Genomic DNA, 26,350 nt, shown 5'->3' with positions numbered 1-26,350 from the left:
ACAGCTGCCTGGGAAAGCTCCACCCTTCTGCCTCCTCAGACTCGCTGGAAAAGCTGGCTGTGTCTTTTTTCATTTCAGGGGTGGAAATAGGACTCGTGTTGCACAGCAGTTTCAACCATTCCAGATTTTACTACCAGCTAGATTAGCCCCCAGTGTGGGTCAGGGTTTCCCAATCCTGGTCCTGGGGACCCCCTGTGTCTGCTGGTGTTCATCCCAACCCAGCTCTCAATTACTGAACCAGACCCTTAGTAGAACTGTTCATTAGCTTAATTAGAACTTTTAATTATTTTTAGCTTTTAAACAGTTGGAGATTTCAAGTTACCTGTTCAATTCAATAAGTAACTTGAAATGGGTAGCTTTTTAGGAGCTTAGAACAATTAAAAAGGTCTAATTAAGAGCATTATTAGTTTGATTTAAGTAAGTGGGGAATCCCCTGGGTTGGGTAACAAGATTGTTCTTATTAAACTCCTAGTAAAACCAGGAACGGATCAAACTGCAATGCAGTGGGACTGTTGTTTCCATCCCTGCACAACGAGGCAGATTTTATCAAGGTGTTTCAAGGCTTTGTGCTGAAACTTGGTCAGGACATTCATTGCAGTAGCAATGCAGACAAGAGAGACAGTGGCGACTCAAAGGAAACTTTTCACGTTTTGCGGTACATCGATACTCAAAAGAACCGCTCCTCCAACTGGGATGAAACCAGTATTTCGCCTACAGTCATGCTAAAAAGAACGTCAGACGACTAGAGCTGCATGAACAGATTGTTTGGATAAGCTCTCCACAGGGGAGGGTCGATCGGGCTGATGTGTCATTCCCTCCCCTGATTTCCGTGGAGAGCTGGATCTGTATAATCTGATCTTGCAACTCCACAATCGAGTAAACTTTAAGTTTCCAAAAGCACCACCCAGCTAGGTTTCGTCCTTCAGCGTAACTATGTGAAACGTGAATACACAAACAAGAACAGATTGTACAAGCTTTGGTTTTACGCTTTGTGGCCAAAAATGTTGCTGCGTTCCATCCCGCTCTTCCAGATTTCTTTCAAGGCAACAGCTCTGATCCACCCAGTACTCTGAATTTGCTTTGGCAGACTCGCAAGGTACACGATGGACTCAATTCCACACCCCCAAGCCAGGTCGTAAAGTAGCTCTGTTGCATGATTATTCACAGATTGATGGTGGGGGGTGGACAGCCTGACAGCCACCCTCAGCTGTTTCTGCATTGCGTTGGATTGCTCGCATTTTTTTTTTTTTTTGCATTGCCACTGTCAGCCATCAGGTAATGCATCTTCTTTTAAAAAGACTTTCCCTGTGGGAGCGCCCCTGCTTGACTCTGTTCTTCAAGTTCATAATACACTTTCTTCTTGGCTCGTCACAGTGTGACAGCTTGCGCGCTGTTGTGTTTAGGGATTTCGATGTTGAGGTGCAGTTGACAACCTCATTTGTTTGGGAGTGGATTAGTCCCCTCCGAGGAGGAAATGAGAAGCTAGCAAATCACCCGCTGTCTGTCTGGGTTACCTAGCCCCCAGATGGGAGCCCAGGCCTCCAGAGAAAGGTGAAAGATGACTAGCCTGCTGTCTCTCTTTCCCTGCGCCACCTTGCGTCTCCAGATTTATTGGTGCTATGTTACCGTAGCGAGCTCTATAAACCCAGGCAGCATCTCGGAGCCCCAGATATGTTGTTCATCTTCCTCGGCTCTGGTTTGGATTGGTTCAAACTGCCTTTGTCTCTGGAGCTCCTCCAGGCTTCACATTTTCCCAATTTCCTCTCATTTTTAGGAGAAGGGACTCTGCTGATGTCCCCCAGGGAGGACTGTGTGAACTTATTATCTCCAGACAGATAGCGGCCCTACAGTGGCAATTTTATCATTATTATTTAAGGAGTGAAAAGCCCCCATTGGGCTCTCCAGAACTCTTAAACATGTCTTCCCTCTAGCTAGTGCACCTAGAGGGTAAACTGTAACCCGTCCCTCTCTAGTGCTCTTCCCCCTAATGGATGTAAGAAATAGAACATTTGTTCTGTGTTGCATTTCTCAGGATAACGGCTGCACTTAATGTTTTGAGAGCTCTGTCGAGTCCAAAGCGGTGCTTGAAGCTTTTATAAGGCCAACAGATGACTGAAACTAGAACACGATATTACACGATTATCGACACCAAAAGACCAACCCAAGTGCGTCTTCAACCCTCTCGTTGTAACCCCGACAACGAGACGTCTATTGGGGGAGTCTTAAAGCCTGGGTGTGTTTGGACAGCGCACGGGGAGCTGTGAGCCTGTTGATTATCTGACAAAGCGTTGGTCTCAGGATTCTGACAGCAGGAGGTTGTCTTCAAGGCGTGGAGAGAATTGGTGTGAGAGCAAGAGAGAAAGGAGGAGGGGGTTTGAAGTCTTGTCAAAAGGAGTTCTGAGAACCATCTGTAATTGCTTAAAAAAAACGGGCTTTCCGACTCCAAGGAGCAGGGCAACGCTGAAGATTCGAACTGCGGTTCGGCCAGTTATAACTGCCTTCGAAAAGTCTTTACAACTGGGTGTTAAATAAATCCATTCGTTAATGTGTTAGTGCTGAAAAAGCTGTCCTTCCCTCACCTTTACTATACAACTGAGTACCAGTCGATCAGCAGTTTTACCGTTCTGTGTTTCTTTCCGGCAGCGAACTCTTGGAGGATCTGGAGAGATGCAGCCACGCAGTGGCCATCGCGGAGTGCTTCGTGGAGAGGGTGAGTGACAGCTACACCTCCAGTGAGGCGGCGCCAGTCTATGGCGCAGTGGCGCTATGGCAGTATTCAATCAAACTCAAACTGGTTTCCTCACTTCATTTGAAATCTTTCCCACGTTTTTTAATCCGTAACAATACAGAGTCAACTCTCTCATGAGTACGAATATCGAGGGACCTGCAAAAAAAAAAAAAAGTCTTCTCAGTAATTCTTATTATCAGGAGTAAGAATTTTATTATTATTTTTTATAATAATAATCATTATTTTTATATAGTGTGTGAACTATGCATCAGCTGCAGAGTCACTTACAACAACGTCTCACCCCAAAGACGCAGCACAAGGAGGTTCAGTGACCTGCTCAGGGTCACACACAGGGAGTCAGTGGCTGAGCTGGGATTTGAACCGGGGACCTGCTGGTTACAAACCTGTTTCTTTAACCACTGGACCACACAGACTCCAATATTTGTCTGATTAAAAAAATAAATAAACAAACAAGTTCTGAACCCTTAGTGTTTGGGAAGAGCTGTTCCTAGCCTCCTACTGTCCCTTCGTGGTGTAAATATTTTTCTGGGGGATCGGCAGAGACCCCCAGGGCTTGTGGGATGCAGTAGTTCAAAGCCATCTGTCGACTCTAAACTCCACTCGGTACAGCAGAGCACAGGACTGATCTGTCTAGGCTTTGCTGCTGCGGCTAATTTGTGTGTTTCCTTTCTCTTTGCAGAGCGAAGCCTTTGACATTTATACACTGTACTGCATGAACTACCCCAAGTAAGTCTCTCGACGGACTTAACCCTTTATTGTCACCAGGGTCCCTGTATGAATACATGCAAGTCTTCTTGCTGTCCCTCAACATTCAACAGCTCTAATATATATATATATATATATATATATATATATATATATATATATATATATATATATATATATATATATATATATATATATAATCTATATACACACACACACACACTCTTTATGTAGTTTTGTAATTTTCTTATTTCATTTTTAGTGATTTATTTTATTGAATTATTTTTTTCCATTTCTTTCTTTCTCTCGCTGTCTTCTCTCTGTTTTGCCCAATAACTATCCTCTCCCTCCTGTCCTACCATCTCTTCCCTCCTCTCTCTCTTCCTGACTCTCCTCCTAACTCTGCCCCTCTCTCTCCCCCCAGCTCTGTGGCAGTGTTACGGGAGTGTATGAAGACTGAGAGCCTGGTGCGTTTCTTTCGTGAGCGTCAGACCAGCCTGTCCCATTCCCTGCCCCTGGAGACCTACCTGCTGAAGCCAGTGCAGCGGATCCTCAAATACCACCTCCTGCTGCAGGTAACGATCATAGACCCGAGGAACCAGAGCCCATAGACCCGAGGAACCAGAGCCCATAGACCAAGCCACCTCTTGGTACAGACGTTCCTTACTTAAGAGCATCAGAATGTAGGGTTTTCGAGGTCAGTCTAAGGGCTCCCGTAGGGTCTCTCCTGGTTAAGGCATGACCACGTGGTGTCGAGGGAACGTAATCGGACGTTCTAAATCAGGGGAGAAAAAAGTTTTGGAAATTCTAAAGTAAAACTATAATCCAGTAGACATACCATGTACCTGATGGTAAGTTTTGAAGTTCTCCAGTAATGAGTTTGCCCTGTATGTATGTCCCTTTCAGGAGCTGCTGAAGCACTTTGATAAGAGCCAGTCGGGCTATGAGGTCATCGAGGAGGCTCTTATCACCATGACCGCAGTGGCCTGGTACATCAACGACATGAAGAGGAAGCAAGAGCATGCTGTCAGACTGCAGGTCAGTCAGCCAGCCACCAGGGGGCGGCAGTGTAACGTTAGCTGGAGAATAATACATGGGGTCGTGTGTGATTATGAGGGGTGAAGGCAGTATTTTATTATAGTCTCTGGTGAGCAAATTTCCCAGCTGAGAAGCGAGAGAAGAGGCCAATTGTAATTATAATTGCACTGTTGGTTTTTGACTCGGATTGCTGAGTATTGAAAGTTAGTGCGCCCTCTTGTGGCTGTGTGTGTGTCTGCTCGCAGGAGATTGAGAGTGTCCTGTTGAACTGGGCCGGTCCGGACCTCAGCGGGTTTGGAGAGCTGGTTCTGGAGGGGACCTTCCGGGTCCAGCGGGTCAAGAAAGAGCGAGCTTTCTTCCTCTTTGACAAGATGCTCCTGATCGCCAAGAAGAGAGGCGACAGCTTCATCTACAGCACCCACATCTTCGTAAGCAGAGCCTCTCCTGTCACATAGCACGGGTCTACAGCATACGAGTATAGCAAGCATCTAAGTTCAGTATCTACAGCACACACATTCAAAAAAAGGGCTATCGATTTTCAGAAACAGGGGCAGTGCAGTCCAGTGGTTAAAGTCCAGGGCTTGTAACTACAAGGTCACCGGTTCAAATCCCACCTCTGCCACTGACTGACCCCCTGTGTGTGACCCTGAGCAAGTCACTTCGCCTCCTTGTGCTCCATCCTGCAGATGAGATGTTAAATCAATGTCCTATTGTGACTCTGCATATAATATGTGGTGTGTGTGTGTGTGTGTGTGTGTATATATATCAGTGGGAATTCAACACGCATACTTTGAAGCGCACACAAACAAAATATCCAAGGGAATAGAAATTTTTCCATGTGCTTTTGAATTCACTTTATCCTGTCCCTCCCCCTCTCTCTCCCTCCCCCTCTGCAGTGCTGTAACCTTCTGCTATGTGAGAACCTGAAAGACCCTCTGAGCTTCAAAGTGTCAGACCAGACCATCCCCAAGCAACAGTACATCGTGCAGGTGAGTGGCTGGACCTCGCCTTTTAATACTTCAATATCCCCGCTTCGGTACCGCCTTCGCTGAGTATCTCGCAGGCTTCAAACTTTGCTCCAATATCGTGGAACAATAATGCCTCTGTATAAATATTCTTATAGACCGCTCGTCTCTCTTTACCCCATAGGTAGGTCGATCGATATAGATTGATTGGTTGATACTGTAAATGTAAATCTACAATGGATAGATACTGTAGAAAGACTAGATAGATAGGGAGACAGTAAGAGAAACGGGTAGATCCTGCAGACAGACAGATAGTACTGTGTATATGCTGTATACTTTAGATAGGCAGGACTCCCTCAGGTGAGAGGAGGCTCAGGTGTCGGGACTCACGCTGTGTTTGTTTCAGACGAGGAACCAGGAGGAGAAGCGGCTGTGGCTGCATTATCTGAAGAGGCTGATCGTGGAGAATCACCCTGCCTCCCTGCCACAGAAGGTCAGGACTGGAACAGACCAGCAGAGAACTCACACTCCACCCTTTCCACAGGGCTCTATTACACCAGTACTGAGAAAGCACAGGGATGGCAAGAAGACTCCCGTTGCATAGCAGTGTGATCCATTCCTGGTTTTACCATGAGTTTTTAATAAGACACCTATACACACCGTGGCTAATGAAGCTAGTAATAAAACCTGGAATGGGGGAATTTGCTGTGCAATAGGAGTCTTATTTCCATCCCTGCTTGATTAAACTAAAAACAACAATTTGGGAATGAGTCTATCTCTTAGCTACACAGTCAACATCCCAGCTATAAGACATCTGTTCTGCTATAGACTCCCATAGAAACAGTCCATTCCATTCCAGTTTAGTCCAGTCCAGGGCATTTTTCCAACCAGCTGCTTCAGGTTTTTTTTTGGGTGGTTAGAAAAAGCCTTTCACCCAGACCCTCCTGGCTGGCAGGAAGGGAACCCACACGCAATGACATCTCTGCTTCCCACAGACTCCCAGTGTTAATTTTTTACCTCTGCCTGCTTGCTTAGTTTTTACTGCCCACTAGAGGGCAGTAGAGTCCAGTCTCAATCGACTTGGATGTGATGTTTCTAACTGGGGGGGGGGGGGGGGGGTAGCTCTGAGAGTTCCGCGGAATGTCAGAGAGACATTATTCCATCTGTTCCAGGGATAATTAGTTGTGGGTTTGGGGGGTTGGGGGCGTCTGTTCTGAAATATTAATAAGACTAGCTACAGGATGCTTTATCAATTGGGTCTATTATTCTTTGCACAAACTTTGATCATTGTCGCCCAGCCTTCGCTATAGCGCCCGAATTGTATTGGGCAAAACTACTGTGAATTCCAGTCAAGAGACCAGTTTGGGTGTTTAACCCTGCAAACTGTTGATTTAAAGGAATGTGTTAAATTCCATGACAAACATACTGTTTCGAAATGGAGCACTATTATAGTTTACTGATGTTTTGTTCTGCAAGTTGGTCCCACTTTAGATGAGTGTAGCCCGCAATTAAGAGGTATGTGCAATCCTATCATTTAATGCCTTGTATTTCTTTCAAATATCTTTCAGGCCAGACAAGTACTAGGAGACAGCTGCCCACCGTGTAAGTAAAGCATCTGTTTAGCTTTTAAAACTGCTCCATTACTTATCTGCACGACCCAGGGCAATGGCACAGGTCCCTCTGTGGATCTCTAAGCTCAGATGATACACCAAAGGGTAACCATTAACCTGTACCCCCTTTAACACCCTTGGTGTTGTAAGCAGTGCATCAGTAAGAAGAACATAAGAAAGTTTACAGACGAGAGGAGGCCATTCGGCCCATCTTGCTCGTTTGGTTGTTAGTAGCTTATTGATCCCAGAATCTCATCAAGCAGCTTCTCGAAGGATCCCAGGGTGTCAGCTTCAACAACATTACTGGGGAGTTGATTCCAGACCCTCACGATTCTCTGTGTAAAAAAGTGCCTCCTATTTTCTGTTCTGAGTGCCCCTTTATCTAATCTCCATTTGTGACCCCTGGTCCTTGTTTCTTTTTTCAGGTCATAAAAGTCCCCTGGGTCGACATTGTCAATACCTTTTAGGATTTTGAATGCTTGATTCAGATCGCCACGTAGTCTTCTTTGTTCAAGACTGAATAGATTTTCAATTCTTTTAGCCTGTCTGCATATGAACAAACGAGATGTATTTCCAGTGAGGCTAGTCAAGACCACCCAGGCCTCACTGCAACATGTCTTGTCTGTCTGCGCCACCTAGCCCCTTCAAGAGGGACATACCCATGCTTCCCAAAATCTAAAAATGTTGTGCTTTTGATTGACAGATCCACAAGCCATGCAGTTCAACTCCGAGACCCTCGGGAAACCCGCCTCCTCTCCCCGATTGGACGATTGCAGGGGTTACCACAGAGGGAGACGCCAATCAGGTACCATTTACAGAACTGTGGTTACTCCCCTCTCCCGGTCTTTGTGGGGAAAAAAGATTTTCAGATTTCAGGAAGTAATAGCCTCCCTCTGCTCTGTGCTGGTGGAGCAGAGAAAGAGAAAGGGAGGCTGTTACACTCTCTGAACAGCCTCCCTCTGCTCTGTGCTGATAGAGCAGAGAAAGAGAAAGGGAGGCTGTTTATACTCTCTGAACAGCCTCCCTCTGCTCTGCGCCGGTGGAAAAGAGAAAGGGAGGCTCTTCTACTCTGAACAGCCTCCCTCTGCTCTGCGCCGGTGGAGCAGAGAAAGAGAAAGGGAGGCTCTTCTACTGAACAACCTCCCTCTGCTCTGCGCCGGTGGAGCAGAGAAAGTGAAAGGGAGGCTCTTCTACTCTCTGAACAGCCTCCCTCTGCTTTTGTTAACATGCAGCAAGAAGTTATTATTGTTATTATTATAATTCCATATCCTGCAGTTTTGAGTCTGTATATTTCTCTTTGTACAGTGATATTCAGCCAGTCTAATCTCACTGCTCACCTGCTCCTTGTCACTGGTTTAGGACAGGAATGCATAATACAATATTAATCAAACAGACACTCGGTCCACTTATAAACCCTGCTGCTCCAGCTCTGACTTTCTCAGCTGAGATTAGGGGTGCCTGTAGAGATTAATATACAAGACTGCGTTCTCTGCTTATCTCTACAAAGCAGACGAGCTACACTGAGATTACCTATATGCTTGAGAGTGCAGTAATCCTTGACAGACGAGTAGATCCTATAAGAGGCAAGGTGGCTGGGTGACAGACTGGTTAGCTGTATAGTCCAGCAGTCACAGTGAGCAGGGTTAGCTGTACAGTCCAGCAGTCACAGCGAGCAGGGTTAGCTGTACAGTCCAGCAGTCACAGTGAGCAGGGTTAGCTGTACAGTCCAGCAGTCACAGTGTTATAGTTTAGTATTGAAGAGTGCTTTAGAAAGTGACCGTGGTGTTTTGTATGTGCAGAGCCTCCAGAGTTCCTGTACAGCCCAGAGAAGGCCAGGAAGCACGCCCCTCTGCTCAGTGTAGAGGGGAGCACCCCGTTCAGGAGAGGCAGGAGGCAGTCTGGTGAGTCGCAGTGGAGGGACCATTCAGACTGAATTCCAATTCAGCTGCGTGGAAAGAAAAGGAAACACAGTGCATCCTCTAAGAATTCTCTGAAAACATCCTTCAACATCATACATATATACACACACATATATATACATACAGCTGTGGCCAAAGGTTTTGCATCACCCTATAGAATAAACAAATTTTGTTTCATAAAGTTGAATGAAAGCTGCTGAATGATGTCACGTTAGCATATTGAATTGCACACGGCTTTGGAGATTTCCACATACTAAAGGAAAAACAGACAAATTAAAAAATGCGTCTTTTTCAAATCTAACATGAAATACTACTGTGCTGCTATTATGGCTTCCGGTAGACTTTTGTGATATCATTTGGTCGTTTCTTTGATTACACGATGCTAAATAAGATTATATTATATATGTGTGTGTGTGTATGTGTGTGTGTGTGTGTGTGTGTGTGTATATATATATATATATATATATATATATATATATAAATAAAAAATGTCTAATCCTAAAATTCTAGGTGATGCAAAACTTTTGGTCACAGCTGTATATGTTAAGTGTCACCTTTTTGGAAAAGTGGGTTTTTGAAAATTTTTCCCACCCCCCCCAAAAAAAAAAGGTTTTAAAAAGTCTAATTAGGGAAATGTCCATAATTAAAAAGCCATGCCAGGTCTATTACACCTGTGTTGTTCAGTCTGTGGGCACTGGTACCCCTTGCTGCTCTGTGATGACTCCCGAGTCTTTGTGTTCTTCCTCTCTTGCAGCTCCGGCGAAGGAGATCGAGAAAGCTTTCCCACAGAACTGTAAGTGATTTTTGAAGAACCCTTTACATTTTTAAATGAATGCCCAAACATGGGAAAAACCCACTGCTTTGTAAAATCATCTTTATAACTTCAGCAGGTAACGCTTTTAATTAATGGCCGCAAATTCCCAATGAATTCCTTCTGAATCCCACAAGGAGTATGCTGGGATTTGCAACCAGGAGATCCCTGATTCAAATCCCGGCTCACTCACTGTGTGACTGAGCGAGTCACTAAACCTCCTTGTGCGCTGGGCTGCAGTGTGAAAGGCAGTGGGTTTGAGGAGCTCAGGGTTAGATAAAGAAAACGCTGGGCTGCAGTGTGGAAGGCAGTGGGTTTGGGGAGCTCAGGGTTAGATAAAGAAAGCGCTGGGCTGCAGTGTGGAAGGCAGTGGGTTTGAGGAGCTCAGTGGTTAGAGTGCTGGGCTGCAGTGTGGAAGGCAGTGGGTTTGAGGAGCTCAGTGGTTAGATAAAGAAAGCGCTGGGCTGCAGTGTGGAAGGCAGTGGGTTTGAGGAGCTCAGGGTTAGATAAAGAAAGTGCTGGGCTGCAGTGTGGAAGGCAGTGGGATTGAGGAGCTCAGTGGTTAGATAAAGAAAGCGCTGGGCTGCAGTGTGGAAGGCAGTGGGATTGAGGAGCTCAGTGGTTAGAGTGCTGGGCTGCAGTGTGGGAGGCAGTGGGTTTAAACTATAGTCTGATCTTGCAACTGAAAATGAAAGTAACAGATTTAGAAGAATGTTTAGCGAGTCAGATTTGAATTAACTGGTTGCGTGCATGAATGAAAAGGTTCTAACACACTTTTTTCTCTTATTTTTGTTCTCTCCTCTCTCAACGGGACTGCTGGACAACAGTGAAACTGAAGGTAAGGGTTTCCAGCTCTTCTCTTTGTTTTAATGTGTTATCTGGATAAGACCAGACGGATTTGAAAGCGTTGAGGAACAATCCAGGGCAATTAACTGAGTGTTTCAAAAGGCGATTGGAAGTGAATTTCTGTCATCCGGGGCACTGACATTTTTACTGCTGTACTGAAAAAATGAATTGTCAGTTGACAGCCTTGGTACAGCAGTAAAAATGCCAGCACTGCACATGAGAGAAACTCACTTCCCTATCGGCTTTTAAAACACGCAGTTACTTGCCATTGATTGGTCCTTGGTCCTTTTCTTGTTTGAAATCAACCAAACAAGGCAGGCTTGGTGATCCAGTGGTTGAAGAAAAGGTCTTGATACCAGGAGGTTCCAATCCTGGCTCAGCCACTGACTCATTGTGCGACCCTAAGCCACTTCCACCTTCTTGTGCTCTTCAAATGAGACGTAAAACAAACGAGGTCCTATTGCAAGTGACTCTGCAGCAGCAGTAGATGAAGCAGAGTTCACCCCCTAGTCTCTAAGTATCTTTGGATAAAAGCGTCCGCTAAATGACTAATTAAACACGTCAACGATTGAGGAGCAAACCTAAGAGGTTTCCAAATTGTGCCCCTGCAGCACGCGGGCAGCGAGAGAGAGCTGCATCCCGCTGTCGAGCCAGTCTGCTCCTCCATCAGCACTAGCACGCTGGCCTCTTCCGTCATTGAGGTAGAGACCCGGGGGCGAGAGGAGGTGGAGGAGGAGGAGGAAACCCCCACCCTCTCCATCACAGAGGAGATACTGGAGTTTATCAGCCAGAGCCGGGCTCGGGAGCTGGAGGAGGCAGGGGGTGGTGAGATGGCCCAGCCTCCAGCCGCCGAAGAGGTACAGAGTTCTGTTTCTGCACTTCAGGCAAACTAGCGCTGTTAAAAATCCCCCCAGCAGAATAAAATTATATTTTTATGTCAGGATTCCTTAACCGTGTTTATAGCATGCATGTGAGAAAACAGATGATGCTTAATATGGAAATCTTTGAAAGAACCTGCTGCATAGTCTGTGGTGAGCGGCTTAACAGAGCAATGCATTTATTTCAGATGGGGCTCTAGCAAGCTGTAATTAATCATTTGTTTTCAATGCATTTATTCTGTGATGTTTTGTATCAGTCAGTAATGGAAATAAGACTCCTGTTGCTTAGCAGTTTCACCCATTCCAGGTTTTAGAAAGAGCTTGATTAGCCAGTGTGCAGAGGTAACAAGGTCAGGTAAAACCGGAATGGATCAAACAGCTATGAAATGTGGGGGCCTTATTTCCATCTCTGGTAAATGAATAGCTGTGACATAAAAAATGTTTAAAAAAAAAAGGAAAGCAAGCCATGTAAGTTTAATTGCTTTGCTTTCTTTCTTGGTGTCTTCCCTAGGGTCATCTGCAGGTGGATCCAGTGCTGGAAGAAGGAACCTCGGTGGACTTGGGGGCCACGGCTCAGGGGTTGAACAAGGAGGACCTGCAGTCCGCACTGGAAGTTGTCGATCTGGATGAAGAGGACTCCTCTGGGGGAGAGCCGCTGGGGAGCAGGGGGGAAGTGAGAGTGAAGGAACTGGAGCCTCATGCCCCGGCCAGCGAGTCTTCAGAGGAGGAAGAGGAGGGTAGGCTGGAGTCGGGACCATCTCCCCTTCACGTGCTGGAAGAACTGGAGCTGGAAGAGGGGGCCGGAGAACCAGAGACCCCGAATCCGGAGCGCTCGAACTTCGAGGAGGAACTGAACCTCGAGGGACCGACTGGGAATCCCTTCTCCCTCGAAGATGGCCCTGCCCAGGGTGTGGCTGCTGCTAATCGATCTGATCCCCTTCAGTCTGAAGCCAAAGCGACTTTGACCAAAGACGACCGCCTCTTGATCGAGAAGATAAAGAACTACTACGAGACGGGCGAGGCAATCGCCCCCCAGCTCCAGAGGAGAGACAGCATCTCCTTCATCCCCGCCGGGCTGGTCAAGGACTCTGTGTCCCGGTTCCACATCCTCGTCCAGCAGGACAGTATCTGTGAGTCAGAGGCGGGGAGGTCGGAATCCAGCGAGACGGAAGCGCGGCTGTCCCTCTGCCGGCAGACCTCCGCGGCAGAATCAAAGATGAGCGACTTCCGGGACACTCTGGAGGCAGAGAGGGAGTGGGGAGAAGAGGGAGGCAGGGATCCCAAGACAGAAAAAGCAAGAGGAGAAGGGGTCTGCCGCCAAGAGGAACCAGAAAGCGAGTACCGATCATGCACAGAGCTGATGAAAGTGTGGAAGGAGAAAGAGAGAAGAGCCAGCAGAAGGGACCAAGAAGGGACGGAAGCAAAGGATTTTGAGAAGACGGTTATTCAGGAAGACATATCGGAAGCAAATCGGAAAGGAGGAGGAGGAGGAGGAGAAGAAATCTTCGGAATGGCGTCTTCGATAGGGCATTGTAAAACCGCCCTGGTTTCTGAGAGACAGCCGAATGAAGAATCCTGCTGTCCCCGAGAGGATCCCGGCCCATTCCCATCTCCAGATGTGACCGGGATCAGCCTGTACGAGGGAGGGGGAGGAGAGTTCTGCCTGGCAGAGAACTCAGAGAAGATTATCAGCAAAGTGCAGATGCTGGCCCGCATGTACAGCGCCAGGATCGGCTGCTCGAAGACTCCTCTACACAGGAAGGTGTGGGAGAGGAGCAGGGGGCTGGCAGGGAGGAGGGAGATCGAAGAGACGGAGAAGAAGCCAGACTGCAAGGCGACAGGTGAGCTTGGAGGAAAGTATTGTGTTAGGGTGTGGGCTAGAGTCACAATTAAGAAATGCTTAGTTTTGATGAGAAGCTTTTTTCAGTGTCTTCAGTAGAAATACTAAAAGAGACTCAATAACAAACGTTTCGACTGAAAGTCTTTCTTCCAGAAACACAGAAAGAAACCCAAATTAGATACTCAGATAGCCACCCTTTCTCTTAGGGGGGGGGTGAGGGAGGGAGGGAGCAGTCCAGTCTCCTTGTCTATCCAATCTATGCCTACTTACCTGGCAATTGACCATTCAGAAATATTGGGTGGTGGTGCTTTTTAGGATGGAAAGGATCACTACAGTCCTTCATATAAAAAATCACATAGACAAGCATTTTGACTTACGGCTTCAAAGGTGTGCTGTATTAAGTTTCATCCATAACTGACTTTTGCTAAATTTAGAAAATTCAATGACAAATTTCAAGTATCTGTGTTCAGCTTGTATCTCCTTACCTACTGTCCTTGAAGGTGGTCTCAGGGTCCCGAGAGAACCGCAGCTGTATGGACACGTGATCATCCGGGAGCAGCTTTCCACGAACTACGTGCAAGAGAACCAGTACATCATCTCTGCAGCCAAGGAGAACGCCTGGGTGTTCGAGAGCAGCAACACCCGAACAGCACCTCATCGCCCAGGAACACTGGAACCTCATACAGAGGCTTCAGAATCTACAGAGCCAGCCAATGTGGACACCTCCAGACAGACAGATCCTCCGAAACCTGAACAGGCACGTCCGGTCACCCCCAGCACAGATCCCTCTCCGGAAGTCGCTGACTTTGAATTGAATTCCCAGCGCTCCTTAGAAGCAGTCCCCGGCATCCAAAGCCATCTTGAACCCGAGATCCATCCTGAAGTCGTGTGCAATCCAACAACGTACGACAACGAAAAGTCTGTTTCCGGAGCCCCGCTGCCCGTCTCGGAGAGTGCCTTTCGCGAGGAGTCATCGGCTTGTTCCCGAATCGACAAGCGGTTGGATTCCCGCTCTGCCACGTCTGTAGGGAAAGCAGAACAATCGTTGTGTTCCTCGGCGAACAAAGAGCCGTTGGACGTTGACAATAGGGTGCCGTCATGTTCTGGTTCCTTGCTTCCCGTTGAGGAAGCTGAACAGTCTTTGAATGACGGATCAGTGCGAAAAGAGACGACACCCGCTGAAGGGGGAGAACTTCTTGCCCTGGCCAAATTGGATGGCTTCCGTAAACAGGAGCCAGTTTTACCAGATGAGGATCAAACGAATAAAGGCTGCTCTTGTGCTGCTGAAGACACGGAGTGCTCCTTAGTCCAGCCAGCTCTGCTAAGACCAAAGCCTATCTTTCCCTCAAAAAGCAGAACGCTTGCCATGTCCAAATGGAATCATTTTCATCAGAAGCCGGTTGTCTACCCTAAAACAGCACAAGATCAGGTGCAATGTTCCGTACAGGCACCCTCCCTGTCCAGTCCCTTTTCATCTGTTTCAGATCGCTGTACCCCTTCCACACTGCCACCCCACGCAAGACAATCCTTAGGGAACTCTACCCCATCTTTGTGGGCAAAAACTGATCCACAGTCTCCTTTGGAACTGTCTGGAGCCCAAAACCAGCAGGAACCATCAGAAGATAACAAAGAACCAGTCAACTTCTGCTTGGCATCCAAAGATCTTTCACCCAAAATGTGCGCCACTGAAGAGCTGAGTTCAGGCAGGCAGAACCCTAGTCTTTCGGAAGACCGCTCCAACAACCTGGATAATGCGTCTTCAAAGATGCCTCAATTTAGCGGAGCATCAGATACACATCCTTCGAGTGTCGACTCCTCTGAGCTGAAGGAACAGCTGCCAAAGTTCACCAGCCAAAGACCTCCTTACCTGCCGACCAAGAGTGGGAGAAGAAGCTTGCCACTCTACTTGGAAGGACAAGGATTCTCCAGCCAGAGGTTGGTTCATTTTTTTTGTATCGTCAATCCTTTTGACTTTTAACTCTCATGAGATATATAAGTTTGTATCCATTGTCTAGTCTAGTAGCTAAATGTTCTGGGTTAATCCAACACACTAAAAAGAAAGACGCAAAAAAGAATAAGAATTAACCTTGTTAATATAACTAGATATAAAACTAGATAACCTTTTCAAAACACATTTAGACTTAATTCAATCCACATACAAATCTACTGGGCAGTATTTCATATTTTACATTCTTACTCTTGATATAAAAGGCAGACCCATTGGTCATGTATTGGCTCGAAGTGGTTTTGCTGAACCCTGTTGAAATAAGATTTAAAAAACCTTGTTGATTTTAGCAACGGCTTGCTTTCTCTTCTCTTTCAGGTTGCAGCCCTCACCTCCCTGTTTTAAGGAGTCCCTGGATCACCAAACATCAGCGGACAGGAGCCAATCAAACCCCCAGCATTCCCAACAGAATTCCCGGAACTTCCCAAATTTCCCGCCTCCACCCAGAAAACCAGACAGCACCCCATCCTCAACCAGACAGGAAGGGGAGTCCTCCTCCTCCTCCTCTCTAGACCTCGGCCTGAGAACTCGGACTCCCTCTCCCATCCGTAGAATCCCGTCTCCTTCCGGCTCTGCCTCTCTGTCCAAATCCCTCGCCACTTCCTGCATCAACCAGACCATCAGCCAGAGCCTGACCAAAAAGAACGGGCGCCTCCAGTCTTCCCTCTCGCAGGACTCCGAGCCGCCCCAGCCACCCAGCGCGTCCTTGCCTCCGCTCTCCGGGTCCGCCCTGAGGTTCCGATCCCAGTCTCCCGTAAGGAAATCCCCTTTGGGTCTGGCTTATCCGAACAGGCAGCCCCTGGGTCGCTCTGTTTCCAGTTTGACTGAGAAATCCGACCGACTCGGCTCCACCGCGCCACAGCTTCTCCACCCTTCCACCGCTGGTCCTAGCCCCGCTCCCATGATCTCCCCACCCCCCTTCCGCAGCCACAGGTCCATGTCCCCAACCGTGCCAGTTAGCCTCCACCAGGCTCGCAAGGCTGGATCTAAAAGCTCTGACCTCTCACACAACAACAACAACAACAACAACAACAACAACAACAATACTGACAGTGATGATAAAACAGCCGATTTGGTTCCGATAGTGTGTTCTGCTGTTACTGTGAGATCTTCCTCTACTCAGAACCGTCTGACCAGGCCCTTCTCTTCCGCATCAGAGCCTAGCTCAAGGGTCCCATCCCCTTCTCCTGCTGGGCCTCAAATCTGCTCACCCCCGCCCATCCACCCAACCCAAGACAGCTCGAGAGGAAAGCCGCACCACCATTTTTTGAATCCCAAACCGCCACCTCGTTCCCTCACCCAGGACCGCTCGGGGTCGTCCTCTGCCTGCTCCACACCTCCTTGCACCAGCCCTCGAGTCACGTCCCCGCCCCCCATCCCGCCTAGCGTTACGCAGTCCCTGCGCAGACCCAGGGGGAACAGCCTGCCCTTTATAAGCATCACAGATGGATGTCCCAGCCCCTCCCGGAGCAGTCGGAGGTCCTGGGGAGGAGGTGGTGGCAGCACGGACAGTATTGACCAGGATTTGGGGCTGTCGTCCTCGGTGAAGGTGTACGGCAACCCCACTTCTTGCACGAGCCCCAGCACCACGTCTCCGGCTAGATCTGTCAGTCACAACAACAGTCCTGACAGTCTCAGTGCTCAGGAGATTGCCACCCTCGCTTGGCCGGCCGTCCGACAGCTTCGGACCAAGTACGCCATGGAGAAGGAGGACCACTCTCCCGAAAGAGAGGAACGGCCAGAGCTAGAGCCAGACCCACCGAGCGGCACTTCCAGATCCAGCCTCGTGTGTCCCTACATGGGCGACCCCCAGCGTTTGCCCGTGGGTCTAGCTGACCGACCCTCCACCCGTTGCTCAGGCTCTGGGGACCCAGTGCAGGATAACTGCAGGGGTGGGGCACTGAAAACCAGCTACTCCACCACCGTCAACCTCCAGATCGGAGGCAGCGGGAAGATAGCTGCTTTCAGCATCGCCCAGGTCAGCCTCACTCAGACCCTGGCAGTGGTACCAGAGAGCCTGAGCACGAGAAGGGTGAACGTTAATGGATTCACTGTTGAGTCTTCAGCAAACTGCTAAGGTGGGGAGGGGGGAGGGGACTCTCAGGATCGCTGCCTAGAATGAAAAACACACTAGCCCTGCAGCTGCACCCAGTCCTGGGGTTCGGAACTCCCCTTAATTAAGTCTATTGTTATTAATATTGAAATGATCAGAAGCTCCTGCTAAAAATGCTCCGAACTGATTGCACTTGTCGTCACAGCATGAATCTCAGCTGTGAGTCTCTGCAGGTTGACTATTGGAGGAAGACCCAATCCTTTAACAGCAGTCTGATTGCACAACATTGTAAACAATATACTTGATTGAGGGGAGTGTGAGTTTCTAACCCTGCTCAAACTCCTGGCTCCTGATCATTGCAATATTAATAATACTAGACTTCATTGAGGGGAGCTCTGAGCCCCAGGACTGGGTGCAGCAGCAGGGCTAGTGTGAGTTTGTAACCCTGCTCAAACTCCTGGCTCCTGATCGTTGCAATATTAATAATAATAGACTTCATTGAGGGGAGCTCTGAACCCCAGGACTGGGTGCAGCAGCAGCAGGGCTAGTGTGAGTTTCTAACCCTGCTCAAACTCCTGGCTGCTGATCATTTTAATATTAATAATAATAGACTTCATTGAGGGGAGTTCTGAACCCCAGGACTGGGTGCAGCAGCAGCAGCAGGGCTAGTGTGAGTTCGTAAGGCAATGGATTTAAAGTAAGCAGCATGACTTTGAGAAAACCGTGGTGCTGTTACACAATGCCCTAACCTTACACTGTGTTCCCATCTCTCGATCATGCACGAGCAAGTCGAACACAAAGCACTTCAAAACGTTAATAATGCATTCATCACCTGCTGTTCCTTGTGTGGAGCAATCTCTCATCATTTGAATTTTTTTAAAAGATGTCGACGCAAGACCTTGCAAGTATCAGGATTATAATGTCATGTCGTGCCTTAGGCCAGTTTTAAATTGACAACCTGTTGCATAGAACAAGAATTGCTTTGCTATGGCACTGTTCATTTTGATGCAGATTTACTGTACATTGGGGCGGTAGAGACTGTACATGCAGCTGACTTCAGTCTGACTTGCATATAGGAAGATAATCCTTCCATGTACTGTTTCTGTACAAATATTTAAAAATGCTACTTTATGTACCGTTCTCCCCATAGCACATAGCGACACCTGGTGGCTATTTGCAGAAACTACACTTCTGAAAGGGTGTTTTATTTTTTATTTTAAAGGGAATGTAAAATAAAGATTTTTTTGTTTTTTTGGCCGACAAGTTTTTGTTTAGACACAGTTTCGAACCAGACTGCTGCTTGTGTTGCTTTATTTAATTTTTTTTTTTTTTCCTTTAAGTTCACTTTTTATGTCACAGCAGATAAATTCAAAAAAGCTGCTTGTGGAGTCTGTTGTTGAAATGATGCTCCACATGTATGCGTTGTGCCTTTAAGAAATGACTGAGGGAGAGAGAACAAAAATAAAATGGAAATATACAATTTGTATCAGTGACCAAAACCACAAGATAAACATAGCTAACCAATATATACAGCTCAGGCCAGAAGTTTTGCATCACCCAGAATTTTAAGATTGAGATATTTATAAACATTTAATATTGTGTAATCAAAGGAACTGCAAAATGATATCGCAAGAGTCTACCAGAAGCCATAATAGTAGTACAGTATTTCACGTTACATTTTGACATTCATTAAGTATATGAGAAAACTACAAAGCAGTGTGCAATTCGATATGTTAGCCTAACATTATTCAGCTGATTTCCTTCCACATTATGAAGCAAACTTAGTTAATGTTATAGAGGGATGCAAAACTTTTGTCCAGAGCTGTAGATGAAATGGGACCAAAGACTGCTTCGCAAACTCAGGCTTTATTGATGCGTTCATAAAACAATCACGAGGGGAAGAATATGTATTCTGTAAAAAGGGTACTGTCTGGATTAATGTTACTGGGACCAAAATTGAAATCATACAGGTGTAAAAACAATTGATTCTGTGCAATCGGGGACAAACCACACAGAAACCAAGATACAAAATAATCATCATTATTATTATTATTATTATTATTGTTATTATAACTGTTATGAATGTTGTGCGTTGGTTTTTAGCATCAGAAGGCACTGTCTTTCTTATATATAAAAATGAAAATGTTTTAGACTGTAAAGAGGGAAACAGTACATTGTTTTTGTATGATGTGTTGTGTATTTAAATTGATTTATATCATGTATTATTTGAAAGGGGTGCATGATAGGATTGTGGCTTTGAGGGGAATAGTGCTGTGGTATGGCGTGTTTATGGCACATTAAGTGCAACAAGGTTTATGGCCCCCCTTCCTGGGCCATGTGTTCCATTTATTACAAGCAATTAAAATATTTGCAAAAAAACCCACTCTGTTTTGGGGTTTTGTTGATTTGGAAGTTGTCCTATACTGGTATGGTAAATGAGCATTCATTATTGAAATTTCTAACAATCTACCCGAGCTTTAATTCCAAAATTAATACAATTTGGCTTCTAAATGCTTCTGGGAATTTTGACGGCTCACCTTAACTCAGTGTGCTAATTAAAGTGTCAAGTTAGCAATGTGTCTAGATGTGTATAAGGCAAAGGCAATACAAATACAGTATAGACCACTTCACAGTACTCCATAACACTTTACACCTGACAGGGTCTGGTATGAATAAGTGCAGTAATACAAATTGAATTTGGAGTCCGATGTCGGAACTCGTCGGTTGTCATCGCCGTTTATTTGCACAGCCGCCCCCTTTCCGCAAGGGATTATGGGTAACCGAATACTGCAGCAAACAGGCAGGCCACACTAAGAGTGGTCGAACTTGGGAGTAGAAACCGCACATCATAAAAACCACAGATATTAAAATCTGACGTGAATAATTTCGGTGCGAATTACTGTACCAATTAGTAGGAATGCATTAATAAACATAGGGGTTTTATGATTAGTGTTAAGTGCGGGGGTGTTGTCAACAAAACAATTCAATTTGTTCCCGTTAGAATCTGGCATGGCATTTGCATGTCAAAAGCGAAGCTCAGAGTGTGTGTGTAGGGAGGTTCGTGAGATTTCTTTCATGTCACCGCGAAACGCCACGTAATCGAACCGTCTCCTTTCCAAACATGATCCAACCTTTGTTTTGTAATTTGTGTGTTAATGAGTCATTGGGGAGAACTCTTTCTCCTTCTCGCTGTTCTCTTCCATCACCCAGGAGGATCAAGACCCAACAAGATGCTCGTCAATCACAAGAAACACTTCACCATAAACTCCCTGCTTTGATAATTGGAGAGACTGGTACAGACAGCCGGGCAGACTGATGCTGTTTTCAGTTTGACAGCTGCACAGTGACTTAGACGCATGTTCTAAGAACACTGAGACACAGACAGTGCTGAGGTGGAGTTCCGATCCTGAAAGGATAGGGTAATTACCTCTGTAAAGATCTACCAGAGGTAATTACCCTATTCACCTTACCTCTGTAACACTCAGTCTATCATGTTTTGAAGGTGTGAATGGCAATCTGTGAATGGTTACAAGAAAAAATCTTTCGTGCGTACGGTATTGGAGACCCCTTTAAAGAGTGTTAATACAGTGTTGGTGGAGATGTAAATCAGACGATTCCTATTTTTGCTGCCCAATGAGCCAAATCAATTATATAGTGCCCAATTATTTTGCTCCTCGTTGTAGCAGTTCCCCACACACCTGCTCAGGGGAACTGAAGGTTCAGCGGGCGTCCTTCGATCCCATGACCGAGCCAGCTTCCTCTTCTACACCCAGGAACTGCTAGTTATAACCCCCTAACACACGGGAGAGCGACGCTCCCTCGGGAACCCCCAGCGAAGACCGGCAACGATGTGACTTAGCTGGTCAATTATGCGATTCCCGGCTGGACTACACTACTGCCTAGTGCAAGTGTAACAGATTTCCTGCAAACAGGGCGTCAAAACTGAGAAAATTCTTTCACCTAATGTATTAGCTGGTATCCGATTTTAAAATGGTTGTTTTGCTTTGACAGGCGTTTCTCTCAGAACTGCGCACGAGGTTCCCCCTTAGCTCACAGGAGTGTAGAGGTGGTTCTGGGATTGTTTTGTTGGCTATAAAGAATACTATAGAGATGTTTCCTTTTTTACTACTCGCCTGCCAGGGTGAAGATTTGCCGTGGCCGTGTGTTCGATGAACTGCGCCGAGTGGAGGCAAACGTTTCACCGCAAAGACTCATCCACTTAGCTATCGTTGTTTATTCATTGTTTATGATTTAGGCGGTGAATGAAATAAAACCCTGATCGATTTGATCCCGGCGGCTGTCGTCTCTCTCTCTCTCTCTTGCGTTCATTAACTTTAAAAAAAACTGCTTAAACAGACTGATATTTTGTTTCTCCTGTTGTTTTTCATTTGAAAGCGCACTGACAACCCAGGCCACGCAGTATTTTATCTTTTATCTTTGTGATTTGGAATAATACTACTAATAATAATAATAATAATAATCTATCCATCGATTATTAACCAGCTTGATCCTTTACAGGGTCTCGGTGAGCCGGACCCTAACCCGGCAGACATAGGGCGCAAGGCAGGACCACACCCTGGACGGGACACCAGTCCGTCACAGTAATAATAATAATAAGAGGAAGAAGTAGTATCTGATTAGGGTTACTGTTAAGGGATGAGATTACTATGAAAGGAAAAAACCGAATGCTTTACTGCCCTGTAGTCCATTATACATCAAAGATTAACAAAGCCATGCTTTTTTTTTTTTTTTTTGTCTTTTAACGTATGTTTGGTATAAAATATTCCAACTTCAAAGGTTTCCTTTTTATACAGGTGGGCTTTTGGAACAGCGGGTTCATGCTAATGCACAAAGGCTGGGTTTATAGCACAGAAATTTACATGTTTTAATGCTTCTGGTGTTTTACAGCATAGACTTGAGACAAGGAGACTGAACTGCTCTCTACCTCCGTCCCTCACCCGCCTGAGAGAAAGGGTGCTCCCTCCAGTCCAGTCCAGTACAGACTTGAGGCAAAGAGACTGAACTGCTCCCTCACTCCCGAGAGAGCAAAGGTGCTCAGTCCAGGGCAGGGCAGGCTTGTATATCTGTTTCTTATTGCTTCGGGTTTGGTACATTAGTTGAATCCACTGGGGGTATAATGATAGGAATGTTACAAACACTCAAGCTCCGGTAGTGTAAAACGGTTCCAGGGAATAGAAACTAGCTTGATCTAAATAAATGAGTGCAGTGCAATTACTTGTCGCCATGACAACGGGCAGAATCGAGAAGCAGAAAGCACTCTTGTTTTCTTCTAAGTAGAAGGACCCAGATATTGAGAGAGAGAGAGAGAGAGAGAGAGAGAGAGTTTCTAATGACAATTTTTAATGACACAACAGTCTCATGCATTTACCAGTTGTGGCTATGTGTTACCCTAACCCTTTCTCTCACTGTTACAAATGTATTATTATTAAATGCACTACTGCAAATATTAATAATTTTACTATTATCACGAGCACATTTAACAGATTCAAATAGAAATAACTGTGTGTGGTTACCATGGCATCAAAAGCCTGTAAGCAACTCCTTCGTTTGTTTTGAAACACACTTAGAAAGGTAGGCCTTTGTGTAGAGACCCCTGTTTTGTTTGTTTTTTCTTTTCGCAAATACCAAATGAAACATATAAAACAACATGGATCTGTGAAAAGAAACAGCACGAAAAATCACCGTAAACCAACCCTAGAATTGCATTTTTAAATGGCGAGGTTTATACAGAAAAATACTTTCAGCTAAACACTTGCAGCCTAGTTAACAAGGCTCAGCCCGTTACCATAGACACGGTCTTGAAGGGACCCGGAAGGCCTGACAAGCTTTTGACAATTTGAAGCGATTCGTTTGGGAATTCAAAATGTGGTTAAAAATAAATAAATAAATAAATAAAAAGAGATTATTGTTTCCAAAATTGCCAAACCGCGCATTACAATCAAACAACGCTGCAGGCAATGCGAGCAAAATAATGCAGATTTTGCAACTTTCGGCTGGAATGGGAGTCGAAAGAAACGTTCGCAGTTTATTCCAGTTATCATGGTTTGTTTGTTAATATTTTGTATATTAGTATGCTAATATACAAGGGCAGTATTTACTGTAATTAGGCAGTTGATTACGTACAGTTACTGCCGCAAATGAGAAATTAGTGGAACTAAATTATTTTTTCTGTGTAAGGTCGGTTTGTCAAAATGTAAAAATAAATAAATTAAAAAAAAAAAATTACAAATCGGATTAAGGTTTGTAAAAAAAAATATGTAGTTAAAACCTGGTGTATTCTATACTATTACTTTTATTTTTAGTTTTTTTTGTGAAAAATAAAACGCAAAATTATTAATAAAAATAATAATAAAAATAATTTCACTGGGCTGTACTTGTGTTAAACATATCGAAATGTTGGGGAGTTTACTTTTGAGCAAATATCTATCTATCTCTATCTATCTCTAAAAATTGAAACTGCAGTGTATGTGAAGAAGCAAAATCAAAACAAGAAAAGCTAACGCAGGTCCACAAAAATGCGACTAATCGATTTAAAAAAAAAAAAATCGAATCAGGACGTTTCAGACTACAAAGTCCTTCCTCAGCTGGGTCGAAAAATGATGGGAAAGCAATCTGAAAGCTCTCAGCTAGGGCTCAGGACTGCGAATTTCACCAGCGTGTTGTCTGCAGAGCTCCACAAATGGCATTCGCTTCAAGCCCTGCGGACCGGCGCGTCATTGGCAAACCCTCAGGAGCCCTTATAGAGCAGGAACGCTTTCACTGGGTAGAAAAAAGGGGCTTCTACCCCCCCCAAAAAAAATAAAAATAAGAGGGAAAAAAATACCTTAGAAATCGCACATATCGAGCATAACCATCGACCTACCTCGCGTCGCTAGTATAAGTACCGGTGTGCTAATAATAATAATAATAACGATAATAGCCAGCTGCTATGTGCTCTTATTAAGCTTGCTCACTTGAACTTTTTAGTTTCTTACGCTTTACAATACATCAGGATTATTGACATTATATTCAATTGTTTCCAAGTGCCAGGCTTAAGTATCGAGTTACTGGTTTTAAGATCGATAATTGCAGCGCCGCTGAAATGGCTGTGAGGTTTGAAAGGCGATTATGCCATTATGCATTAGATAATTACTTATTTTATTATTTATTTTTTCGCTGATGCATTTTAGTGTTCAAAGGATGGGTTGGGAGCAGGAGAAGGTAAAGGAAAAATAACACTTTTTATCCGCAGTCACGAACCGGGATCCCGTTGCGCAGCAGTGTGATCCGTTCCTGGTTCCAGTTTAATAAGACGCGCATGAGCTTGTTACCTGGACACGCTGTTTATCTGTTGTCAACGTCAAGGGCAGAGTCCCTGCACGCTGAGAAATATATGTGTCTGGCACCTTCCTCGGCCAGTTAGTTTAAATTTCTGTTAGGCGCGTATACTGCACACCGGCTCATTTCAAAGTGATAACAAGAGGGATGGATGTCAGCTGTAAAGTCTGAACAGGAGGGGGCAAGGCAGCGAGGCGGGGCAGTTCTGCCGTTCTCCGGTATCTGGTTCCCTCACAGAGGGGCTTTTAGATTCCAGTCGGAGCATTTCAGGGAAAGTGCTCATAACAAGCGGGAGGTGGTGTTGACAGACTCCAGCAGTCTGTTCCAAATGGTCATGCAACAGTTTTGGGGCTGCAGGGCGATGCTTGCAAAACATTGTTACGCTTTTTTTTGCTGGCATCGCCGCGCATAACCTTTTGCTCGGATTATCTTCTTGTGTTAATGAATGCAGGCGGGCCCCCAGGTTTGTAAAGGTCAGCTGCTTGAGAGAGAGAGAGAGAGGCTCTGTATGAGAGGGGAATGGGAAAATGTGTGTGTGTCTGTGAGAGAGAGAGACAAAGAAGGCTGCAAGATATAAAGAGCACTTGACCTTTTATAAAATATGTACTCTGCGCCCCTTGTGAAAGTTCGTGAATTTGCACTGTAATTTTGCATTTCCTTACCCATGGTAATATTTTACATTTTGCATCTTGGTTTCATATGCTTTATACCTCTCTGCTTTACAATGCTTCCCTATGCTTTACCAGACCCCTCTGTGCTTTACAATGCTTCCTTATGCTTTACCAGACCTCTCTGTGCTTTACAATGCTTCCCTATGCTTTACCAGACCTCTCTGTGCTTTACAATGCTTCCCTGTGCTTTACCAGACCTCTCTGTGCTTTACAATGCTTGCCTATGCTTTACCAGACCTCTCTGTGCTTTACCAGACCTCTCTGTGCTTTACAATGCTTCCCTATGCTTTACCAGACCTCTCTGTGTTTTACAATGCTTCCCTATGCTTTACCAGACCTCTCTGTGCTTTACAATGCTTCCCTATGCTTTACCACACCTCTCTGTGTTTTACAATGCTTCCCTATACTGTATCATGCTTTCATTGAGCTTTTAGTTTGGGTGTCCACGCCATGTCAAGGCCCGCGATCGTGGCAAAAGGTGGCCAGCCCCGATACTAGGAACACATCTTAATAAAGTGTCCAGGGACATCCAAAATGAACTTTCTCCATTTTAAACGGTTTAAACTTTGAAAGCAGCACTTTTTAATATGCAATCCCTCTTTCAGTATCCACTTGCAGATTTGCTATCACTGTGATTTTCAAATTCTTATTTTAGGTCAAGACTGTTTTGGTTTTGTGTGCCAGACTAAGTATAGGAGTGACCTTTTCCAAGACCATTTCTTCCCGGATTCAGAAGCAGGATTCTCAGAAAGATGTTTGTATTGCTGCTTGCTGGGCACCACCTATTGAAGTACAGAGGTACCAAGCAGCCACTGTGAACGTCACTAATTGGGTCTCATTTGGTCTCACATGCTTATAATGCCTATTCAAGGCTTAATGTCGGCTCTTGCAATTTGAACCCTTGCATCCCCTTTTCCTCTGT

At 45.5% G+C, this 26,350-nt stretch overlaps 1 protein-coding gene across 3 annotated transcripts in view; it reads left to right on the top strand.

Moving 5' to 3' along the window:
• LOC121304819 overlaps positions 1 to 17,806 on the top strand; it is a 32,903-nt gene extending 15,097 nt beyond the window's left edge. For all 3 annotated transcript variants that reach the window (XM_041236223.1, XM_041236224.1, XM_041236222.1), the window contains 16 exons: positions 2,644 to 2,710; positions 3,429 to 3,475; positions 3,879 to 4,029; positions 4,361 to 4,492; positions 4,738 to 4,920; positions 5,389 to 5,481; positions 5,864 to 5,950; positions 7,026 to 7,059; positions 7,771 to 7,872; positions 8,867 to 8,968; positions 9,741 to 9,779; positions 10,625 to 10,635; positions 11,255 to 11,500; positions 12,033 to 13,362; positions 13,862 to 15,296; positions 15,685 to 17,806. In XM_041236223.1, coding sequence (XP_041092157.1) covers positions 2,644 to 2,710; positions 3,429 to 3,475; positions 3,879 to 4,029; positions 4,361 to 4,492; positions 4,738 to 4,920; positions 5,389 to 5,481; positions 5,864 to 5,950; positions 7,026 to 7,059; positions 7,771 to 7,872; positions 8,867 to 8,968; positions 9,741 to 9,779; positions 10,625 to 10,635; positions 11,255 to 11,500; positions 12,033 to 13,362; positions 13,862 to 15,296; positions 15,685 to 17,443 — 5,818 coding nt within the window. In that variant the 3' untranslated portion in view covers positions 17,444 to 17,806. The remainder of the gene's footprint in view (positions 1 to 2,643; positions 2,711 to 3,428; positions 3,476 to 3,878; positions 4,030 to 4,360; positions 4,493 to 4,737; positions 4,921 to 5,388; positions 5,482 to 5,863; positions 5,951 to 7,025; positions 7,060 to 7,770; positions 7,873 to 8,866; positions 8,969 to 9,740; positions 9,780 to 10,624; positions 10,636 to 11,254; positions 11,501 to 12,032; positions 13,363 to 13,861; positions 15,297 to 15,684) is intronic.
• Positions 17,807 to 26,350: the final 8,544 nt, after the last annotated feature.

Source organism: Polyodon spathula, chromosome 40 (genome assembly GCF_017654505.1).
Source record: "Polyodon spathula isolate WHYD16114869_AA chromosome 40, ASM1765450v1, whole genome shotgun sequence".
NCBI classification, from domain to species: domain Eukaryota; kingdom Metazoa; phylum Chordata; class Actinopteri; order Acipenseriformes; family Polyodontidae; genus Polyodon; species Polyodon spathula.
This window is presented reverse-complemented; position numbering and strand designations above follow the sequence as displayed.